The following is a 19,374-nucleotide window of genomic DNA, read 5'->3' on the forward strand; positions in this document are numbered from 1 at the left end:
CCGGGATATCCATTAAAACACATCTGTTTAGTTTGGCCTTCCCTTCATAAACTGGCCAAATCCAATGTAATTTGACTGTATGTACAGAATATTTTATAAATATATATTTAGTATGTGTGTTTTAATGTATTCTATTTTATGTAAAGTGGCCTTGAGATCCCTGCAAGTCACCCACAATAATAAGAATAAGAATTATTACTATTAGTAGTAATAGCGGTATCATTATTGTTGTTATTATTGACAATATTATGTAAATTATTTAAGTGACACTTGTGAGGTTGTTCTGAAAGGGGCACCAAATAAGGCAATATAGTTTTAATTAGGAATTATTCAAATTAAGCTTTAAACCTTATCATTCACAGTCAAAGTTCCTCCCTCAGATAACACACGTACTAGACATGTCTGCAGACATCGAAAGTGTGGTTTTGGAAACCATCCACATCAATAAAAACTTTTCCTTGCAGCTTGATGAATCTATGGAAATTAGTGGACCTGCTCAGCTCTTTGCCAATGTATGTTTTGTGGATGGGGATGCCACCAAGGAAAACTGCCTGTCTTGCAAGGCATGACCAGAAAAAAAGTACATTTTTTGGGTCACATTGGAATATCTTGAAAATAGAGAATTAAAGTGGGAAACATGCATGAGTGATGGCGCTGCAGCCACGGTGGGACTTACCAAAGGCTTTTTAAGGAGAGTGAAGGAAAGAAACCCATTATTACACACTGTTTTTTACAGTTAGGCCATGTTTCTGCCAAATCAGCGGTGCGTGAGGATGGCCTACATGGCAGATATTCTCATCATCATCTGAATACTCTGAACGCTCGGATGCAAGGTTGAAATGAAAACCTGCCGACGAGTACAGATCAAAGAAATGGAAACAGCAACATGTGGCAACTTGAAAGGTTCCCACTCGCCAAGAAATGGCAGGATGTCAACACTGCTACATTGTGCAAGATTATAGGTGAATATTTGAAAACATTTGAGGAGACAATGCCCTTTTATTTCTCTTCAGCCTCCACTGATGGCCTTGACTGGGTTCGGGATCCATATAGCTCAAAGCTGTTTTGACATTCCTCCCATTTTCCACGACATATCTGTGAGAGGTGAATGTTAAGATGAGCTCTGATGACAACTCGGCTCTGTGTTCATCCAAACAGGCAAAGATTTTACACTGAGTATAAATAATCTGAGAGACTATATTGCCATTATTAGTATTAGCCTACAGAGTGTCATTTTTTAAATATTTTTGGTGGGTGGAGGGCCTTGTGATGGTTTTTCACTGAAAAAGTGTACTTTGGCTTCAAAAAAAAGGTTGGAAAAACACTGGTTTATACTATTAATTTTGATGTGGGAACAGAGCCACTCTGCTATTAGCAACCTTTTTGATTTTCTTATAATAGTGTGGTAATTATAGAGCAGAACCTGAAATTGGATGAATAAGATGAGGTTTTTTTCCCCCTTAGTGGGTTTTTGTTTCGTTTTTAATGGTCGGAAAGGAACTTTCTAAATAAATACAACTTCCTGTAATTTAGTTTTCAACTTCGATAGTTGTGGTTTTGATCAGCGTATCGTGCCTATATTTTGAAGGGCGCCACCGGAAGTCCCTCGCGGGACTTTAGCGCGTCCCAGTGTGCACGCGACCGTTCCCTGAGGTCCGTGTTGTGAGTTCGACCAAGAAGAAAGTTGGGACCCAGATTAGATCTGCTTCGCTGGGGCAATTTCAACAGCCACGCGTGTTTTAGTTCATTGTCGAGTCGGGTTGATTTTCTTATGCTTTAAATGGCGGACTTGGTCCGCGCCGTTTTGGCGGAGCACTGATGAAATAAAAGCGGCGTTTGGAGGGGTTGAACAAAGAGCTTTTCTTCCCTTTACCATTGTTACTGAGTGGAGAGCCTGGTTTCTGCGCAACCGAGAGGCGTTTCAGGCTTAAAGTAAGTTAAGGCAGCTAATCTGAGTTTTTTCTGTCTTCAACAAAGGAACGTGCGTCTAATGCGTTGCACTTTAATTCATTGATTGTTGTCAACAGCAAACGAACCCCGATGCTAAATCTTTCGATCCAAAGTTCAAAACAATGAGATTATGCAATATTTCTTGCAAATTCCGGAGCTGCTGGAGAAGCTTGTTGTTTGTGATGCCTGCAAAAAGTTCAAGAGTGCAACTGAGACTCCACTAATATTAAGAAAGCTTTGTTTTCAGGAGCTATTGTGGACTTGGCTTATTAAAGTCCTGCAAGCTAAGTAAACTTCGAAAAGCCTGCATATTTTTCGATAGTGTACATTTTTCTTCAGTATTTGTTATTTGAGCAGGTAAAGGGTCTTATATTAAGAATCAAAGGTTTGTATTAAGCCTGTGTGATTTGAGGGCACAATAATAAGGATGCATGCAAACCCGACTCAAGGGCCTAATGCAGACCTCAAGATATTAAAAGTTAGTAAATGCTTCACAGACATTTTTACCTTCCTAAAACTCTTAAAACTTAACCGAATTCAGAAGTAAAGGTGCACGTGCACCTTAAATGTCTTTTCAAAATAAAATCTATGCCTGTCCACAAAATGACCATCACATTAACAAGCGTTTTGCCATATGTTTGGCAGGATTGAGCCGCCGACACGGTGGTTCTGGGTTCGAAAAGCGCCATTCATGGGTCAGCTCCTAATGATTTTACCCTGCTGCTTGTGTTGACAGGTGAGGAGTAGCCGTTGCTCCAGTCATGACCCCTGGGAATGGAAATGCTCACAGCAGCCAGCACAACGGACAACGCAAACCAGCTCAGGCTCTAGTTAAATCCCACATCCTCACCCATCTGATCGAAGGCTTCGTTATCCAGGAGGGTGCTAAGCCTTTCCCCGTAAGTGCTCCCTGGGTCTGCAAAGTACACTAGAGTCTCAGTACTTTAGATCTGTGGTCACATCACAAGTGGACCTAAAATGCGTCTTAGTCATTTTTTGGTGGATTTAAAAAAGATTTGACGGTTCTCTGAGATTAAAGCCTATGTTGGGACCTTTTCCTGGATCTGTACAAGCTGACACGCCTCACTAAATATTTTATATGCACGCTCTACCCACCCAACGCTTGGCGAAGGTGCCTCCATCTGCCTCTCACGGATCTCCATGATTGTGAAACACATTGTTGCCTTATAAACGGAATTCACTGACTGACGCGAACAGTGGATGCAGAATAATAATTTTCAGCATCCAACCGAACGGCGATACTTGAAAAGCTCTCGTTATTGAGAACATCTGTTGTTGGGTGAACACCTCTCATGTGGGCAGAGTTATGATTTTAAACCATTTCTGTTGAGAGGAAGCCAAACCTGGACGTATTTGCTGAATAATTCCACTCAGATGTCATTGAAGGACACAGCGGAAGGTTTTTATCTGGGTTCTGGAGTCCCTCGCTGATGCTGAACCCACCACAGCGGATGATCGGTCTCCTGTGTGTTCGCAGGTGGAACGTCCCTCCTTCTCCATCGACAGCTTAAAAAGACACTCGGGAGACGGCGAGATGGATGGCCTCTCAGCCAGAGGTAAGGTCCTTTACACTGTGGGGTCTCTATAGAGCGTGACAGCAGTGGAACCTGCTCAGAGGGCCACCGGACTTTTGACCATTTCAGGAGGCCAGCCACTCCTGGAAGGTTCTCCACTGTTCCAAGATTTCTCTATTTCTAGATAATGGTTCACTGGAGTCATTTGTAATTTAACACAAGGAGGAAGAGCCAAGTAGGCACAGCAGGGCTTTTTTTCTCCCTTAAGAAATAACATTTAATTTAGTCTATTAAAATTAGTTTGATTGTCAAGAGTGGTATTAAATATTTTGGGAACATGTCAGAGTGGAAAATCACCCTTTGTAGCTTTTGTTGGCCAGAAGATCATCAGTAAGTGATTAATATTTTTAGGTTGTGTGACTGGACCACGTGGCTGACATCACCTGTGTGTTCCCTCAGCGTTAAAGGTCCAGCAGGAGCCCATGTTGACCTGTGAGCTGTGTGGCAAAGTGGACTTTGCCTACATTTTCAAAAGATCAAAGAGGTTCTGCTCTACGGTGTGTGCCAAACGGTAAGATCAGATATGGAAGACAGGGGGGCTCCTTTTAAAGCATTTTGGAGGTTTTATTGATTTTTTTCCTACTTTACTTTGTGGTGCTTTGACACCAAAAAGTCCTGTAGCTCAGTAGCTGAGAGAAACAGTTCTTGAGGTCACAGTGGAAGAGGAAAAAAGCAGCAGTAAAAGTTTAAAAGCAAGAATGAAGATAGTTCTGAGTATAAACAGAGAATAAAGTGTAAAGGGGACCATAAGTGGGCTGTGGGGTGAGCAAGGTTAACTGTAATTGTTTGAAAAATCAGTCGCTAACATGTCGTCTTTGTTTGTAGCTACAATGTGGGATGCACAAAGAGAGTGGGTCTCTTTCCAAACCGCAAAACCACTTTGGAGAACGAAAGGAAACAGAGAATAATGAACGGAAACATGAAAAGCTACCTTATAGGGTGTAAAAAGGTGGGGCTGTAACTGTTTATGGATGTTTGTCTTTGTTGCACGCATCACTTCTTTCATATCACACACTGACTTCAACATTCTTTTGAGCGTTTTGAGAGCTGTGAGACCTCGTCTGAGATCTCCTTGCTGTGACCTCTGTGCAGAAGTCGTTGGCTCCTCTGTCCACCAGCGATTCAGGGCACCTCACACTGACAAAGTCCAGCAACTGCTCAGATTTGTCTGGTTCCCAGAAAGCCCAGGACCCCGCCGCGGCTGCTCCGCAGATGCCCGTGGTGCAAGGTCACGAGCTGCAAGCGTTGCCCTACAGCTTCCTGCCGAGCGACCCCGGCCAGTGGAACATTGAGGACGTTTACGAATTTATCTCCGCTCTGCCTGGTGGGTCCAAACTCAGCTTATTGCAGACTTGTGTGAAGGTTCTGGAGTTGTGTGTGCATCCAAGGTTAAAAAGACCCTGGTGATACACCCATCTAGCTCCTCTTGGACCATTCTTCTCTCTGATACCTTCTGTTCGGTTGAGCAGTGCCAGTTACTGCTGCTTAAACGTATCATTTAGCTCACAGCGTCTGATGTGAGCGGTGAGGGTTTTATCACAATCCGCCCACACCAGAATCTGGAGAAACTTTTCAAACAATCTCCCCTTTTATCCTCCGATCAGCATCTCTGGGCATCGGCAGCCATCTTCACAGCGACCTGCGTCACTACAGAATCTGAAACTATGAAAACTCCAGTCTCACCTCCCGTCCTCCTGTTGAACTCCCTCATTTTTCTTTAGAGAGCTAATACAAATCCCCCCTCTCCTTTCCCCATTATGGGATTTGGCTGCTTGAATTGCTCTGGTCCCTGACCTGAGGTTGCACTTGGACACGGACATCTCTGCACACCCTTAAACCACATCTCCAACCCCCCCAGTTTCAGATTAGGCTACCTCACATGAGGATTTCCCTCCTTTACCAATTGATGTTATTACATTCAGATGTTTGTGTGTCACCCACAAGTCTCAGCATACTGGTCCGAATTGTGCCCTCAAATCTATGATGCTATTGCTACAATTCTTCATATAGAATTTTTTTGGTTAAAAGTGACCGTTGGGTATTTTTGCAGGTTGCCTGGAGATAGCCGAGGAGTTTCGTTCCCAAGAGATCGACGGTCAAGCCTTATTGCTGCTGAAGGAGGACCATCTAATGGCCACTATGAACATCAAACTCGGCCCTGCACTAAAGATCTTTGCTCAGATTAACTCGCTCAAGGACTCGTAGCCCATTCTGACAGTATTCAGGGGCAGGTGCCAGTATTCAGACATGCACTGTTCTCCTTGTGAACTCTAGTTGGTTTGGGTTCATTATGAGCAAGGATGTAATAAAGCCTCCACCTGTGGTCCTGGTCTTTTCACTACTACAGACAGCAACTCAATAAGTGCCTCTTATGCTGTCCCCTCAAAAGAAATAAAAGTCACATGTTACTACTGCAAAGTTGCCCCGTGCACATGTGTGTGTGCTGTTTTTTGTACTTGGGTGTATTGAAGGGAGGGATTTTGAGAGAGCTGCTGTCAACTCCTGGTTTGAATGAAGGTCCAGTTGGGGCAGCCTCAGTTCATGAGTGAGTCCTGAGCAAGTAAATAATCCTGGTGTGAGGAAGCACTTGGCTGGACCCCCACCAGGCAGATTTGGGTGATTTGCTTTGTCCCTCAGTCTCCGTTGTTGACAAGTTCATCCCCAAGGTCAAGGTGGTCTGAAGACGCATGTAGTCCCAGGTGGGAATGCCAGAGAAGAGGTCCCGCTCACCCATTATTAGTCAATGCCCGCTCCCATGGCGGTGGTTAACGGGTTACCAGGACAGTTGAACTCAGTTTAATAGAACTGAGGAATCCTTGAAGATGAGTTGTTACACATTAGCAATCAATCTTGAGCAAAAGATGCATTTAATGTGAATGTTTTCATCTGATGAACAAACAGAACTGACTAACATGGAGGGCGGTGGGAGCTCAGTGTAGGGTGGAAGGTTCTTGGTTCAAGTCCCGCCCTCGTTCTGTCGACCTGCGGTTTGGAGACCCTGATCTCATCATCCAGCTGGACGTGGCAATGACCAGTGTTTCTCAGAGCTACCTGGGCTTCCATAGTGCTAATGCTGCGCTCGTCCCTCCAAAAAGTGCTCGAACCAAGTATCAAGATTTATCCTTTTCAGTCGTCTGACTCTCCTGTCTTTTTATGTTCGTCTTAAGTAATATTCAAATTTTCTGAAAGCACCAGTTTCATTTTTGAGTGACTGAAACAACCAGCTGTTTGATGATATTCTGATTTCTGGAGATACACATGGCCAAATGTGAAGCGAGACCCAAGATAATTAAAGTCAGTATAGCAATGAGATGATAAATCGGTTGAATTTAAAACATAAAAGTGCTCCATCAACATTCTTGCATTGGGTGCAGAACAATTAATAAAAATTGTACTTTTTAAATTGGACTTTTTGGGTCTGTACATGACCACAATGACACATTAATAGATATTAGATATGAACACAATCATAGGCTGTACGATGAGATGAGGATATAAACCGTAAATTAGTGGCAAAGAAAAATCCCCAGCAATGATTCAGTTATTTATTTTATACAAAACTGAAACAATCACACATTAATCATCAAGTACAATTCATTTGGATTGTAATAAACATTCCTTCAATAAATAACCCAAGCTTTTATTTAATTAAGGCACAAACAGTAGTACAGACAAAAAGTGGATGAAACCTATGCAGAAGGAAAGTTTCTAAATCACGAGAGGAAACGATGAGAACGGAACACCTGAACACATCAAGCGTGAATAGATATCAAATATAAACTTCTCTGTAAAAAGAGAGGAAAACAAATATTCTTTTTTTAAAATTTCATTAGGTACGCAAAGCTGAATGACCAAAATAATTAGAACACGCTAGCATGATGCTATTTGGGATGAAAACATAAAATCCTCGATGGATTTATCCCCCCGTTCTCCTTCATAAAGTCTTTAAAGGCAGAAATCATTTCTGACTTTGAATCAGCATTTACTTGGCTTCGCATTCACAGAGGGCGGCAGCGGTTCCTCAAAAGAAGCAACCCTCAGCGGCAGGAGCAGTTTGGTGTTTGGTGAGCTGGGCGACCACCTCACAGCAGCACTAGGTAGTGAGCTTACCCAGGAAATAGCTGCCCCTCTTCGACAACACATCGATACAACCTTCAGAAGCTGAAGCCCACCCTTTCCCCCCCACAGCACCAAAATAATGGCCGAAATGGCAGAAAACCAATGCCCAGTAAAGGGGGAACCTCAACTAACTTTCTGGCTAATTAGTGTTGAAATCTAATTCTTGCTGTTTCCATTTCAATTCATGACATTGAAACAATTAAATAATCTGGAGTCTACGTGAAGAAATTATAGTTATTGGGCTCCCACCCCAAAAAAAAATTGATTTGAGTATAAGAATGTCACAATTAAAGCAACATTTGTTGGTTAAAACCCCAATTTAATCGAAACATCCAGTTTAATCAAGCCTCATCATCTTCTGGCAGCATGTGAGCAGATGCCATCAGGTCACTCAGTACTACCACAGTGGACACATGTCCATTCAAGCCGCACTCCTGGCGTCACATTCATCCTCATCCCTGCTGGCGACCTAGTGAAGTCAAAGGTTAACATTAGCGAGGCTCGGCAAAATGGAAACCCCACATGTACCAATAGCAACGAGAGCTGGGAAAGACAGACATGCTGAAGATCTATGGGTGGCGAGAGGCAGTGATGGACAGGTCAGGAAAGAAAGAGCCAAAGCAAACCCAATTGTAGATTCCTTGTTAATTTAATTGTAGAATTCATCATAAAACATCAAAAGAATAGCAGGTGAAGACGTTCAGTGATGGGAGGAACGATTCGATGCTGTTTGGAGACGAACGGCCCAGAGTCTTGCAGTTCAACGTGCTTTTAAAGAACAGGCAGATTATTTAGCACCATCTTACTACCCTGAGCCTCGGCCTTAAATATATACTGCGGACTTTATTTTTTATCGTTTTAAACTGAAAACCGAATTGATGGAACTGATGTTGTACCGGTAACATATTTCAACCTGATGTCAAGCTAACTGGTGCTAAATGTCTGAGGAGCTGTGAAGCTCTAAAGTAATCGCTCCGTTTGTGCAAGAGTCATTAAGGTTGAAGGGCTTCCTGGTGGGCACAAACAGTGTCATGACCTTACATCACCCTGGATCTGACACCCCCGCCTCAGGAGTTCTGCTCTGCACGTAATAACACTAGTTCCCATCGATTATATTACAATTCCTGATGTCGAAGAAATGCAAAACACCACTGCTGCTGCCGCTATTTCAGTGTGAGGGAACGCAAGAGCATTGACAATGAGTGACAATGTGTGCTCTTGTGCTTTGGATCTTTAAAGAAGACAACGAAATGCTGGCAAAGTTGTTAGAGGACTGAGACCTACAGACAAGTGGCTGGTCGATGTCTGCCATTTAGAACAGATGTTCTTATTCTGGTGCTGCTTTAAATAGAGATTGGAGCTTTCATTCTTCCCGACATCATAGGCAAGACAAGGGCTGCAGTGAAATGAAAAAGTCTGAAATCAACATTTAAAAACAGGGAAAGTGCAAAAACCATTAACCTAACCCACTCCAAATGTGTACCACTTCAAAAAATTTCACAAGGAAGATTAAAGTCACGACCGAGAAACCAACCCGCGTGTGAGGAAATCTTTACCACAAGCAGAAAACACACAAAGGGCTTGATTTTCCTAAAAAGCAGAGTGTCAGTTTATTGTTTCCAATTGTTTATACCTTACTCCTGAAGAACGGCTTAGCGCCGGGGCCACAGTACTCGTTGTATATCAGTTTGAAAAGGAACAGGTGGAAGAGGGTAATGAGGGACGCCACGCTGAACCAGAAGAGGAAGGGCAGGCCGGGGTATCTGTTGGCCATGTGCTCCTCGTGGGCCAGGATGGCCTTCAGATGCAGCGTGTGCCGCAGGTCTTGCAGGTGCCGCAGGTCTGTGGAAATATACAACAGCGGTGTGATGGGCTGGGTCACCATGACGGGGAAGGTATGGCCTTTGATTTCTGAGGTGAGTTCCACCGGCTCATTGAGGCAGCCGGCCTCGCAGGCGTACAGTTTCACCGGCTGCTCCTGCGGTTTTACCGACACGTGGAGAAAAGGCTTCCCGTCCATGTCTAGCAGCACTGCTAAGTTGATCAGGTCCTGGTTGTAGTGGATCCCTCTCAAGGCGTAGCTGTTGTGCAGCACGTCGGGGTCAGCCTGGAACTGGAGGTGGTTTTCTGTGAACTGAAGGCCACCGAAGCTGAGCACCATGCCCTGCATGGCTCCGTGCGCCCCTGCTGCCACCAGAACCTTGCAGCCTCTTTTCTGCAGAGTCAAGGTCCACAGCGTGAACAGCTGCAGGATCTGAGCGGTGCTGCTGACCCGCTCGGGCCACAGGTTCTCGGCGTGCATGGTGGCGTGACCACTAAAGCAGTGGTCGGCATAGTTGAGGCTCGATTCCAGACGCGTACGTTCCTCGGGACTCAATCTCTGATCCAGCATGGGAGCTGTGGAGGAGGACAAGATGTAGTAGAGGGTGGTGTTCACCGTGCGGCTGGACGGGGTATGGGAATCTGTGATCCTCCTCATTTCAACCCCTAAAGAAAAAAGAAACACAGATAAAACTTTACTTCACCTTTTCCCCATGAAAATGAATGGAATTATCAACCTACGCTACATTCGGACAACAGTTAGAAGGTTTTACACAATCAACAATATTAGGAAATATTTGTGGGAATTTGATTTTTGTTCCCCCCCGGAAGGTGTAGCTACATTAGTCACACATAAAAAAACAACATTTTTTAATTTATTGTTTAGAAAGATGAACAAAACTTAACTCTTAACAGTTTAAGATGCCAGATCTCGAAATTGTGGGTCTCAAACTCAACAAACATGTGAATGTGTTCAAAACTGAACAAAATAATAAATAAACCAGCACATCATCAAATTACTACTTAATCGCCCCGCCATTAATCCTGTCCCTAAACTGTACACCGCCGATCTACGTTATATTTTATATGATCTTTTATCATATAAAATATAACGGAGTTCAGAGCCAGAGAGATCTTTCAGGCTCAACTGACTGATCTGGGGGTGCATTCATGACAAAATAACACACAAATCCACAGGGGGGACACTGACACAGGACAAGGGTTAGGGACAAGGACACTCTCCCCGGCCCGATGCTGATCCGCACTGGGTCCAAACTGCAAAAATGAGCAATTTAACACAGTTGTTCATGGCAACATAAAAGAAAGTTAACGGTTTATAGACGCAAACTACACAAATGTGACCCATTGATAGTTGTTTCTACTTATGTAAAAAAAAAAATGTGGCTTTTGGACAGGAAGCTGCCACAGATGTGTTTTAATGAAGGTCCTGGTAAAACTAACCCGAACAATAAAAAAAACAAGAGTGAATACATCAAAATGACCTGTGCTGATAGCTTCACAGCTAGATTGTGTTTTATAAATGCGACCTACACTCAGGGTGTGTGTTTATTATCTTCTTCAGTGTGGAAGACCCTAATGTCGGCTCTAATCTTTGGCCCAGGTGAAGATAAGACACACTGGTTCTGCAGTATCCTCTAATAAACCTTAACAAGGAAAATAAAGACTAGTTGTAAAATGATTGGGGAAACATCATAAACAGTTTTTTAAAAAACCCAGATCAAACAAGCTCTGTGAAAAAGCAGGTTTAGAGGAAAATCTTTGGTGGGATCTCCATCTTCTTGACCATGATACATATATGTATGATCTTACTTGACCACTGCATATAGAAGGTGCAAAAAAAGCCTGACAAACTCTTAGATGTTTAAACCACCAAGATATTTCTGTTAGAAACCAACTAAAAAACAAACTTGCCAAGAAAATGATGAAGCTTAGTTTGTTGGCTAAAGCTACTGGGATAAATAGGTGCTCCTCCAAGGGAAAACACACACAGGTTTCACCCCTGGGTGACAGCATCCAAATACCTCTGATCACAAACATCTGATGCTGACCAACGCTTGAGTTTCATTGTATTAGTATTTATTTAGCTACGCCTCCATAGAGCCGAAGAAACAACTCAACTAGGTACGTGTACGTATTACATTTATCTTCTGGACCAACTGTGAAGACTCCATGCGCGTGTTGAAACTGCAACCTTAGCTCACCTGAAATGAAGAGGTCCATCCAAGCCTGCTGGTGGTCCAAAACCAGTTCATCCACACTGACCCTCAGGAGTTCCGACAGCTCCGATTTCGCTCCCTCTCTTAAGGTGCTGAATGTTTCCTCCACCCTGGAAGACTCAATGGGCTCTGAGGTCCAAACCACGGACAAAATGTTTTCCGTGTAATCCGACTTGGCGGCGACTTGGATCCTGGAGCCAAGTTTCTTGGTCACCACCACCACCACCACCATCCGATTATTCTCTATGTGCACCTTACCAGAGGACAGCAAGACCTCCTTGTCTTCCATTGTCTCGACGCTGGAGGAGAACTTGTGACCAAAGGAGAGATTTTCTGAGGACACCTCGAAGGAAACGGCCCTGTCGTAAGGGTTATTGATGTGTATTCTCTGGAGATATACATTGGGTCTGCTTCTGTGTGCAATGAACTCCTCTCTGATGGACAGACAGTCCCTGGTTGACTGGTGGGAGGCTGGTGAGACGCAGCGGACCAGCAGCACGGACCCTTTGCGGAACCACAACATAGTAGCCTTGGCCTCCACTCGCTTCCCCTCCAAGTGGACTCCTATTCTTGGGCAGTATTCCGTCTGATGAACCGGGGCTGAGCCAGGGCGTGAAGTCGACGCTATCCACAGCTTGTTTGAGTCAATGTCGAGAAGAATGTGGCCATTACCTGACACGAAAGGCGTATCTCGTGGTTCCTGCGGCGTGCTGTAAAGTCCCTCTCCACGATCAACGAGAGTGCTCCACCTGTGAATTTCAGCCTGAAGGCACTTTCCTGTTGCTCCACCGGGCATGGCCGAGCCAGAGAAGCTCCATCTGTGCTCAGCTCCCAGGTACCAGTAGAAGATAAAGAATATCAGCACTCCTACCACAAGTCTTCTTGCCCAGCTGCTTGATAACAAGCCCGGTAGCCCCTTAAACCTTTGCTGTAGCCACATTGTGTGTTTAAGCGAGCAAAGTCCTGTATTGGCAGTCTAAATCCGGCTTCCTGGTAATTGCAACTGCGTTACATCGAATCTATAGGCACCCAGGACATGGTTCACGGAAATAAAGTGGCCAACTCTACTCGCTACCTTCTGGTTAAGTTAGCTTAGCTACGCTGCAAACGAGACCAGAGAAACACGCGTGGATTCTCGCATCGCGCTTATTCTGTCTACGCGTACCGCAGTCGTCGAGAATCTCGGGGGTTTGTCTGCTCGGGAAACTGGAAAAGGCATTTGTTGTTCTGGTTAACTCTCCAATACTGGCTGACACTTTGCAACGGTTGTCGTAAAGCGAAATGACACACGTCTTCTTCGCGTGACAGTCCAGCGGGTTAGACACGCTCGTGGTACATTACTGCCCCTCAGTGGTCAGATGTTGCACAGTCCTCTTTAATAATATTGTTATGTTACACATCGCCTACGGCATCTACGTACATGTAGGCGTAGATCTCCGAATAGCGCTTACAGATTTAATTGATATTTACAGAAAAAAACGTCATACGTTTGATAATTTTTATCCACTTAACTACTTGCTCCAGAAAGCTTTCCCCATTCTTGATGTTACTGAGTCTGTGTTAGTGTAAGTTAAACATTAGTTGCTCACGCATCATATGCTTTTCCAAAAGAAAATCTCTGTAGCTTGAACCAATTCCTTGAACCAGCTGCCACCTTATTCAGGTTCAGAGTAACACCCCCCCGCTAGAAGGTGGCAGTAACACCAAGAAACTTGCAGAGGAAGAAGTGGAAAACAAAGAAGAAGAAAAGGGGGCGTTCCTCCCTTCAGCGTAATAATTCCAACATGGCAGGCAAGTTAGTCTTAGAAGGAAGAGTAAGTATAAATGCATTTCTTTTAGGGCTCAGTGTGCTCGCAATCCCCTTGATCAGAACTTGGTTTGGACATCTCGACTGGGTTTATGATTATTTGACGGAAACACCGGGGAAAATAGCCATTTGTCTGCACACGGCAGTAACCAACGGCCTCCTTCTGATTATATACAGAGGACCTCTATACAAGGTAAGCTTTGACGTCAGGGGTTTTCCACTTAAGCTGCTTATAGCTCATTTATATTTTAGTTTGACGCGATGCGGCGAGGACATGAGTTTATTCTCTAAATAAGAAACCCCAATTGCAAAGCCTTCATTTAAATTTTCCCGCTTGAACTTTTCTGCTCATGTTTCAGTTGTGTTGCTTTTTGGTTTATTTGGTTTGTGGTAGATTTGAAAGTTCACACCGCTCGATCTGTGCATGCGTTTGACTGTGAGTGTCCGATAAACCTTTGCGAAGTTCCATTCATAACCATTCTATGCACTGGGGTATTAAAATCTCCGGACGGATTAACTAAAGTATCAGTCTTCATGCAGTCAGTCAGTTCTTAAGTTCTGGAGGCGATTAGACGCAACTTGAATAAAGTGGTCATTTATCTACTGCATTTTCTACATCTTCAGTCACATTATATAGTCCTGGAAGCAAACTAGAAACGAAAATAATTACATAATGGACCATTTTTTTCTCCCTCTACAACATTGTAGAATGTTGCCAAATAAGATGGAAACGTGCAGAACTTAAGCGTTCATTTTAAATGCAAACAGAACTACCTGAATAATTTAAAGTGCATACAGTGTCTAAAGTATTCACCGCTTTCATGTTTTTAAAATTATTTTTCCCAAATGTAATCAACCATTATGAACATATGGTGCTGCTTGAAAGTATGTGAAGCCCTTGAACAGTTTTGCTATTTCTTCTGTTTTACCATGACTTTTTCATTTCACCCGCACCAGTTTTTATGGATGAAATGTAATACGTGTTTATCACATGCATGTGGTTGTTTAGTGGGATTTGTTGAAATAGCCAAAAACTACAAGGAAAATGGAATTTGGGTATGTGCGAAAGTCATCAGCAGGAGGGTCCCCCTACATGAGCCTGGGCCTGCTCAAGGTTTCTTCCTGTTAAAGGGGAGTTTTTCCTTGCCACTGTTGCTTGTCTGGGGTTAGGCTCTGGGATTCTGGAAAAAGCCTTGAAACAATTTTGATTGTAAAAGACGCTATATAAATAAAGTTTGATTTGATTTGATTTCGATCCAAAAAGATTGCACTGGCTCTGAGCCGAAGGATCCGATTGGCTGTCCGTCAAGACACGGGCTGATCCCGGTGCCAGGTGCACTTCCTTAACCATTAGACGGCATCTGCGAAAGAAGGGTTTTAAGAACCAAAAACATCCTTATCTTCTACTTCAATGCCACAAAATTGCCAAGAGCACCAAACTTGGGACATTGGATTATGGAAGAATGTTTTACTCTCTGAGGGGAAAAAATGTAGCCTTGATGGTCCTGATGGCCCTGATGGCTTCCAGCGTTACTGGCATGCCTGGTCCTGCTCAAGGTTTCTTCCTGTTAAAGGGGAGTTTTTCCTTGCCACTGTTGCTTGTCTGGGGTCAGGCCCTGGGATTCTGGAAAGCGCCTTGAAACAATTTTGATTGTATAAGACGCTATATAAATAAAGATTGATTGATTGATTGATTGATTGATTGATTGATGACAATGAGATCCCTCCTGAAATGCTTTCTCATCACAGAATAAAACTTTCTTCCACCTTTCAATGTCCCACGTTTGGTTCTCTCATGCAAACTCCAAACATGCACTTTTGTGCCCTTGACGGAGACGAGGTCCAATTGTATCAGCAGGGTATATTGTAAAAAATAAATGCAACCTTTTTTCTTTTTTAACCTCTGAATGGTGTCTGGTTTATTCTAGGTTGCTGTTCGAGCTTGTTTTCTGGGAGTGACCTTTGGCTGTGGGTTGATTATAAGCTTCTCCGAGACCACCTGGACCCACTTTGGCTGGTGTGTAAATGTACTCTGAGATAATTTCTTCCAATTTTCCTAAAATATAAAAATAAATATCCATAAATTTGTTGAAAGCATTTTGAGGCTGTAAAAAAGGGCCAGAACTCCTGTTTACAGTTATAATTCATTTTCATAATAGGTGAATTAAATAGGAAAGCTTGTTTATTTGTAATCCATTTCCTTTTGCCCACAGGTACATGTGCTCACTGTCATTATTCCATTACTCTGAGTACCTGGTAACGGCCATCATCAACCCTCACAGCCTGTCACTAGACTCATTCCTCCTCAATCACAGTGTGGAGTACACCCTCGCTGCCATCTCCTCATGGGTGGAGTTTACAGTGGAGAAGCTGACTGTCCCAGGTACGCCATCCCATAACAATGCTTATGTTGTTATTGACTTCATAGCTATTTAGCTTATTGGCTAAAGTGTAGATGTATAACTGGATGTTATGCACATAATTCTACTGAAATCTGGTACATTTTATTATTTTAGCTGCTTGCAGGTCTGTCTTTTGATCTGTTGATCTGAATGCTGCGGTTTTTGGGGTTTTTTTTTTTTTGCAAAGAAATGCTTTTTCTTTCAAACCAAGCCTAAATATACAGTTTCCTGCAGTTAAATATGCTGGTGGGGGCATAATTGGCAGGTGTACGTTTGCAGCTTCAGCGTCCCATTAAGAAAGTGGGTTGTTCGGCCAGTGTTTATTCCTACAGAAGGTTGAGGTTGATCTTCATGCTCAAAGTCCACAGTGTTTGAAAACGGAACATTTAACTCTAACAAAGAGTCACCTGTGCCCTGGTGAAAGAAACAAGAAGATGCTTCACTGTTCTTGCACAATTTCTTGTAGAAGAACAGGAACATGTTAAAAAGTGTGCATTATTTACTCTGGATGTAATTCAATTCTGGATATTGTGTTCATATGTTTTCATTATAAAACAGTTGGCTCCGTTCAGCGTCCATAATTGGATCAGACAAGAGACTTTTGATGAATGCCGATATAGAGTACAAGTGGGACATCAGTCATTCAATCTGCTGTACAGGCGTTCTAATGATTGCGAATTAATGTTGCAACAACCTGTCTCCCTTCCAGTGGTGGAACCATTTGTGTTGGCAGAGCCCAATAAATGATTAATAAAAACACAAATCTTTATCTCTTCTCACTTAGTACGGTTAACTAATGAAATACGCTTACAGAACTTTTGTAAGAGAGCAATATCACATGCAGGATGTAGTCGTCTCTAGTCTTTAATTCTTTGACAACCAAGCTTGTGGCCCGAATGACTCTGGTTGGAAAATCTGAAGTCTCTTAATCCCCAGTTGCTAAGGAGACCTGGTCAGCAGCTGCCCACTGCTCCTGAGGGAGGCATTAAATGCAGAGATGTAATTTGCCTGTAGAGATGAGAAAATAAGCATAATTCTTTCTTACTGACGTTCTCAGAAGAGGGATCAGAAGTTCTTTGCTAAAAAAAATTCGCATGGCTGCTGAAACAAAAAGTTCTTTGGTGCGCTGAAGCATGTAATCTTGTGGTTTGGTTCTTGTAAAGTGTGTCTACCACTATTTTCTCTGCATACTGTCTCTCAGAGCTGAAGCAGCTGAAGTGGGTGAGCCTTCTGGGCCTGCTCATGGTCTTGTGTGGAGATATCCTTCGTAAGGCAGCCATGCTGACTGCTGGCTCCAATTTCAACCACATCGTCCAGAACGAAAAGGCCCGCAGTCACGTGCTGGTCACCGGTGGGGTCTACTCCTTTTTTAGACACCCCTCATATGTGGGTTGGTTCTACTGGTGCACAGGAACACAGGTGAGATACAGGTCTACTCTACACCTGGATTTTACTCCATTTACTACATCTACATACACTCCTTCACAACTTTATCCCCTCCGTGGTCACGGGGAAGGGGGCACATAGGGTGACGGCAGGTCCACCAGTTCATCACAGAGCCCTATATGAGTATTTGTGGATTTGGTACCTTGCTCAAGGGGTTCTGCTACCTTCTCCTGCTTACCAGAACACCTGCCATGTTTTGTCTGCCCTGGGGCTCGAACCCAGAACCCTTAGAAACTACCCAGTACAGCAAAGATGCACAGCCTTCATTGCAGTTTGAAATAGATGAGCACGGCTGTGTGCATGCACCCATCCCATCACCCCCAGGATGGAATAAAACCGCTTCCTGTCCGATATTTCCTGCTATTGTGATGCAGGTACAGGTCACCAGTCTAACGTGTACAGCTTTGATGCAGCTTTGTTAGGGTACATTTGAAATTTCTGTGCTCTGCTTCTGAAGAACTTGCTCTTGTTTTTTTACTACCTTTGATTACTGCAGGTGATGCTGTGTAACCCGGTGTGCATACTTGGCTACACAATAGTCAGCTGGCGTTTCTTCCGGGAGCGGATTGAGGAGGAGGAGCTTTCGCTCATCAATTTCTTTGCCGAGGACTATGTGGAGTATAAGAAAAGAGTTCCCACTGGACTACCCTTTATCTCAGGCATCCATATCAATTAGCGTGGCGCTTGGCTGCTGATCATGAGACTCGAAGCATGTCAGACATGTTGACTGTATGGCATCTGCCATGGCAGCTGCCCTTCAGAGAAAAAAGGTGCAGGCTGTGGATCTGATGCTCCCAAACATAGATCAGGAGGATTGGGATTCTTTTTTTCCTCTAACATCTTCCAAAGTCCCTTGAGGGCCAAACAACCTCCTAATATGTTCTATCTACATGAACATGTAACAGAAAATCAATGCTTTAGTTGTTTTTATCTTTGCATGTTTTTGCTGTCTTTAATGGTTTCACCTATAAGGTTAAATGGATACTAGTACAAAAGGTTCTTTGGTTGGGGGGAAGGCTTCAGGAAGTCACAGGGTCTAGTAGCAAATTCCCGATCTTTAAATGTTTCAGTATTATTTCAGTATCAGACCCATTGAAGCCCATAGGAAACTTAGACACAATCATCTGTCTGACCGGTTCATGTTCACTTCTTTTGGTTTCCCTGTGTGTTTTTGTTGTTTGATGCCTGTGAAATAAGAGAACTGCGTTCAATGACGGGTCAACTTTGGGTGTTTTTGTCGCTTCTGATTCTGTGTTTTAGTCTGTCGTCTGGCAAAAGAACTGCACTTACTTCTATGTAAAGCTACTTCCTTTTATTTGAGAGGGTCTGAAAACCAACCTTCGATAGACTGCTGTGTGAGTTTTATGCTGCCTGATTGTCATATAATATTTTAGTTTTGTTATGCTTTAAAGATTATTTAATAAAATTGTCAGTTTTTCTAGGCTATTTATGTTCAGTGTCCAGAATGTCATTTGTAAAGGTGGAGAAGCCTCCCCAGCAAAGGCACTACAAGTCAAAAAAGGTGAAGCGGTGCATCTGAATAATGGTCTCGGGAACAATGTGACATTCCATTTTGTTGATTAAAAAATGTATTGATAATCTAATCACCACTTCATTATAAAAGAATAAACACAATGTTGAGGAAATATTCATCTCTATTCTTTTACATTTCGGGTAAAATAATCGGTGTTTACTTTTTAATCTTTCGAACATTGACGTCAAACTTACACCGATTAGGTTCGTGCCTGCCCTGGTCCTCTGGCTGGATATGCCTGGAACACCATCCAGCATGTTTTACCCAACACCCCCACAGGTTCTTGGAGTGCTGATGAAGGAGTAGCAACTTAAATGTCGTGTCTGAGCGGCTACGCAGGGACAGCTGCTTTCTTGGTTTGTTGTATTCTGCTTGTTCAACACGAGACTTCTGACTGTAAGCAGGTTTGTTTTTTTTCATGTCAAAGTGTCAAGCAGCAGATTGTAATAAACCCTGGCTGCTG

General features: G+C 43.3%; 3 protein-coding genes across 3 annotated transcripts; 2 read left to right on the forward strand and 1 right to left on the reverse strand.

Moving 5' to 3' along the window:
• The first annotated feature begins 1,601 nt into the window (after positions 1–1,601).
• On the forward strand, positions 1,602–5,972 carry phc2a (polyhomeotic homolog 2a (Drosophila)). The gene is made up of 7 exons (XM_003962900.3): positions 1,602–1,932; positions 2,687–2,849; positions 3,449–3,527; positions 3,945–4,056; positions 4,371–4,494; positions 4,638–4,869; positions 5,596–5,972. Exons 2-7 carry the CDS (start codon positions 2,712–2,714, stop codon positions 5,748–5,750), a joined length of 840 nt encoding a protein of 279 aa, XP_003962949.2. The 5' UTR covers positions 1,602–1,932; positions 2,687–2,711; the 3' UTR covers positions 5,751–5,972.
• Positions 5,973–7,076: 1,104 nt separating this feature from the next.
• Positions 7,077–13,049, reverse strand: kiaa2013 (KIAA2013 ortholog). Its single transcript, XM_003962901.3, has 3 exons — positions 11,708–13,049; positions 9,298–10,151; positions 7,077–8,133 (listed from the first exon to the last, which is right to left on the reverse strand). The coding sequence occupies exons 1-3, from the start codon at positions 12,660–12,662 to the stop codon at positions 8,086–8,088; spliced, it is 1,857 nt and encodes a 618-aa protein (XP_003962950.3). The 5' UTR covers positions 12,663–13,049; the 3' UTR covers positions 7,077–8,085.
• Positions 13,050–13,467: 418 nt separating this feature from the next.
• On the forward strand, positions 13,468–19,023 carry icmt (isoprenylcysteine carboxyl methyltransferase). Its single transcript, XM_003962886.3, has 5 exons — positions 13,468–13,722; positions 15,458–15,546; positions 15,743–15,912; positions 17,133–17,350; positions 17,874–19,023. The coding sequence occupies exons 1-5, from the start codon at positions 13,507–13,509 to the stop codon at positions 18,051–18,053; spliced, it is 873 nt and encodes a 290-aa protein (XP_003962935.1). The 5' UTR covers positions 13,468–13,506; the 3' UTR covers positions 18,054–19,023.
• The last annotated feature ends 351 nt before the right edge of the window (positions 19,024–19,374 follow it).

This window comes from Takifugu rubripes, chromosome 3 (genome assembly GCF_901000725.2).
Source record: "Takifugu rubripes chromosome 3, fTakRub1.2, whole genome shotgun sequence".
Lineage (NCBI taxonomy): Eukaryota > Metazoa > Chordata > Actinopteri > Tetraodontiformes > Tetraodontidae > Takifugu > Takifugu rubripes.

Coding starts and splice junctions, on each gene's coding strand:
- phc2a (XM_003962900.3), top strand. CDS start 2,712: ATGACCCCTGGGAATGGAAATGCTCACAGCAGCCAGCACAACGGACAA. Junction 3,528..3,944: donor GGATGGCCTCTCAGCCAGAG/GTAAGGTCCTTT, acceptor GTGTTCCCTCAG/CGTTAAAGGTCCAGCAGGAG. Junction 4,495..4,637: donor ACCTTATAGGGTGTAAAAAG/GTGGGGCTGTAA, acceptor ACCTCTGTGCAG/AAGTCGTTGGCTCCTCTGTC.
- kiaa2013 (XM_003962901.3), bottom strand. CDS start 12,662: ATGTGGCTACAGCAAAGGTTTAAGGGGCTACCGGGCTTGTTATCAAGC. Junction 10,152..11,707: donor GATGGACCTCTTCATTTCAG/GTGAGCTAAGGT, acceptor TTTTTTCTTTAG/GGGTTGAAATGAGGAGGATC. Junction 8,134..9,297: donor AGCCGTTCTTCAGGAGTAAG/GTATAAACAATT, acceptor TGACTTCACTAG/GTCGCCAGCAGGGATGAGGA.
- icmt (XM_003962886.3), top strand. CDS start 13,507: ATGGCAGGCAAGTTAGTCTTAGAAGGAAGAGTAAGTATAAATGCATTT. Junction 13,723..15,457: donor ACAGAGGACCTCTATACAAG/GTAAGCTTTGAC, acceptor GGTTTATTCTAG/GTTGCTGTTCGAGCTTGTTT. Junction 17,351..17,873: donor ACTGGTGCACAGGAACACAG/GTGAGATACAGG, acceptor TGATTACTGCAG/GTGATGCTGTGTAACCCGGT.